Source organism: Myzus persicae, unplaced genomic scaffold, assembly GCF_001856785.1.
Source record: "Myzus persicae strain clone G006 unplaced genomic scaffold, MPER_G0061.0, whole genome shotgun sequence".
In the NCBI taxonomy this organism is placed as follows: Eukaryota; Metazoa; Arthropoda; class Insecta; order Hemiptera; family Aphididae; genus Myzus; species Myzus persicae.
The window spans coordinates 1,310-3,580 of NW_019102060.1; the positions used below are offsets into that span (position 1 = coordinate 1,310).

General features: G+C 30.3%; 1 protein-coding gene across 1 annotated transcript; it reads left to right on the plus strand.

The window, feature by feature from the left end:
- Positions 1 to 353: 353 nt before the first annotated feature.
- Positions 354 to 1,415, plus strand: LOC111031127 (protein ALP1-like). Its single transcript, XM_022310939.1, has 2 exons — positions 354 to 376; positions 494 to 1,415. The coding sequence occupies exons 1-2, from the start codon at positions 354 to 356 to the stop codon at positions 1,413 to 1,415; spliced, it is 945 nt and encodes a 314-aa protein (XP_022166631.1).
- The last annotated feature ends 856 nt before the right edge of the window (positions 1,416 to 2,271 follow it).

The window sequence follows — 2,271 nt, forward strand, 5'->3', positions numbered from 1 at the left end:
GTTATGTTCAATTTGTTCATTGCAACGTTCTGGAGTTGTTGACACTTCATTGATAATATCTGATTCTCTTTCCGGACTGTTAATTCTTTGTTGATTACAGATTTCAGAACTTGAATAATTCCCAATAGTCCTATAACATATTAAAAATAACGAAGTTAATATAATTTTGATTGTTACGCAAAATAATTTAAAAATTTTAATTTAAAAAAAAAAATTATAAACTTACTCTCTAAACTCTATATATGGAATCAAAAATGTCATTTGTGAATAATATAACCATTTCGATTTTTTCCCTCCTCCAGAACCACTAGGTTGCTTTTGATTTTTATGCATTTTTATAAAAGTATCTCTCAATGACCGCCATCTCTTTTTTACTGTATTGACATCTACAATTTATTATAACATATAAATATATTATTATGTTTTTATATTGATTGGTTTTTGAGACATCATAAATTATTCCTAATTTACTTTTATTAATTTCGTTTTATAGATATTTAGCAACCGGTGCATCATTTCGGGATTTAGCATACCGATTTCGACTTGGGGAATCAACCGTTAGTAATATTATTAAAGAAACATGTAATGCCATTTCAAGTGTACTCAAACCATTATTTATGCCACAAATTAACACCGAAGAAAGTTGGAATAAAATAGCTCATCAATTTTATTCTAAATGGAATATTCCAAATTGTGTTGGAGCTGTCGACGGAAAGCATGTTTCAGTTTTTTGTCCAAAGAAATCGGGTTCTTTATATTTTAATTATAAAGGTACATTTTCAATCGTACTTATGGCAGTAGTTGATGCGGATTATAAGTATATTATGACAGATATAGGTGCGTACGGACACAATAGCGATGGTGGTATATTTTCACATAGCAATTTTGGAAAATTATGGTTGACAGATAATCGTTCAACTTTAAATGTCCCGGAATTAAAAAAGTTACCAGGTACTGAAATAAGTGTTCCATTAGTTTTAATTGGAGATGAAGCATTTCCATTAAAAGAAAATATATTAAGGCCTTTCCCTGGAAAAAAATTATCAGAACGTGAACGAATAACAAATTATCGAATATCTAGAGCTCGGCGCGTTGTAGAAAATGCTTTTGGCATTACAGTACATAAATGGCGAGTGCTTCTTAAAAGAATTGAAGTTAATGCAGCTTTTGCAACAAGTATTACATTGGCATGTTGTATTCTTCATAATTTTCTAATTGTTGAAAAAAAAGAAACACCTTATGACATTTCAGAAACGACTGAAACCCACACTACAATAAGTGAAAATCAACAATTACATACAGTCAGATACAATAGACCAACTAAACGTGCAATGGATGTACGAAACCATTTTGCTGATTGGTTTATTTCACCTGCCGGAGAAGTTCCATGGCAGTATGAATATATCAATAAATAATATACTCAATTTGTGTTTTATTAAATATATCAATGAATTAAATATAATTAGGTATATAAATATAAGTAGTTAGGTAATAACATTATTATTTTATATATTTGTTTAACTTGTACAATAAAAAATATTATTGACAAACATTCATATATTCATTATACTTATTGATATGCGGATATTAAAAACTTACCGTCATTTTTAAGCTCATTGGCTACTTCCTTCCATATTTCTTCTCTATATGTGGCATTCTTATAAGTTCCCAAACTTTTGTCATACAGTACTGGCCTCTTCTCGACTTCAACTATTAGCTGTTCTTCCATATTTAAAAAAATATTTGTAATAATATATATTTTTTAAGGAACTACTGGACCACACTTCTTAAAACTTAAAATGTATATTATGTTCGTATGACACAATATTTTAACTACGTTCAAAGTAACGGACTAAAATAGTTTTGTCCGTAGTGGCGTAGTCAAAGTATGGGTATCTACTATCTACTGATTACATCATTGGGAATACTGTGTTAATTACAAATTGTGAAGATAAAACTATTTTAAAATATTAATAAAATATGGATCTATTCGAATGTCGACGCATTCAACTGATAGCAATTTTATATCGTACGTCGACGCGCCGGACGGACGTACCCGACTTTTGACGCGTCGTACCTGGTGTGCGGATTCGTATTTGAATACGTTAAATTCAAAAAGAGTACGTTGACGTACGTCATCGCAACGGACATCGACGTATTTAGTGTGGGAAGGCCTTAATGTCATCAATTCCTATTTGAAATCCCAACACCAGACAAATGTCGTTAGGTATCGTTTTATACATTTTTAGATTTTTTTCATTTATTGAAGTT

Bases quoted from the DNA above. Each gene is read 5' to 3' on its own strand.
- LOC111031127 (XM_022310939.1), top strand. From the start codon at position 354: ATGACCGCCATCTCTTTTTTACT. The intron at 377-493 runs GTATTGACATCT...TTCGTTTTATAG, and splicing joins ACCGCCATCTCTTTTTTACT to ATATTTAGCAACCGGTGCAT.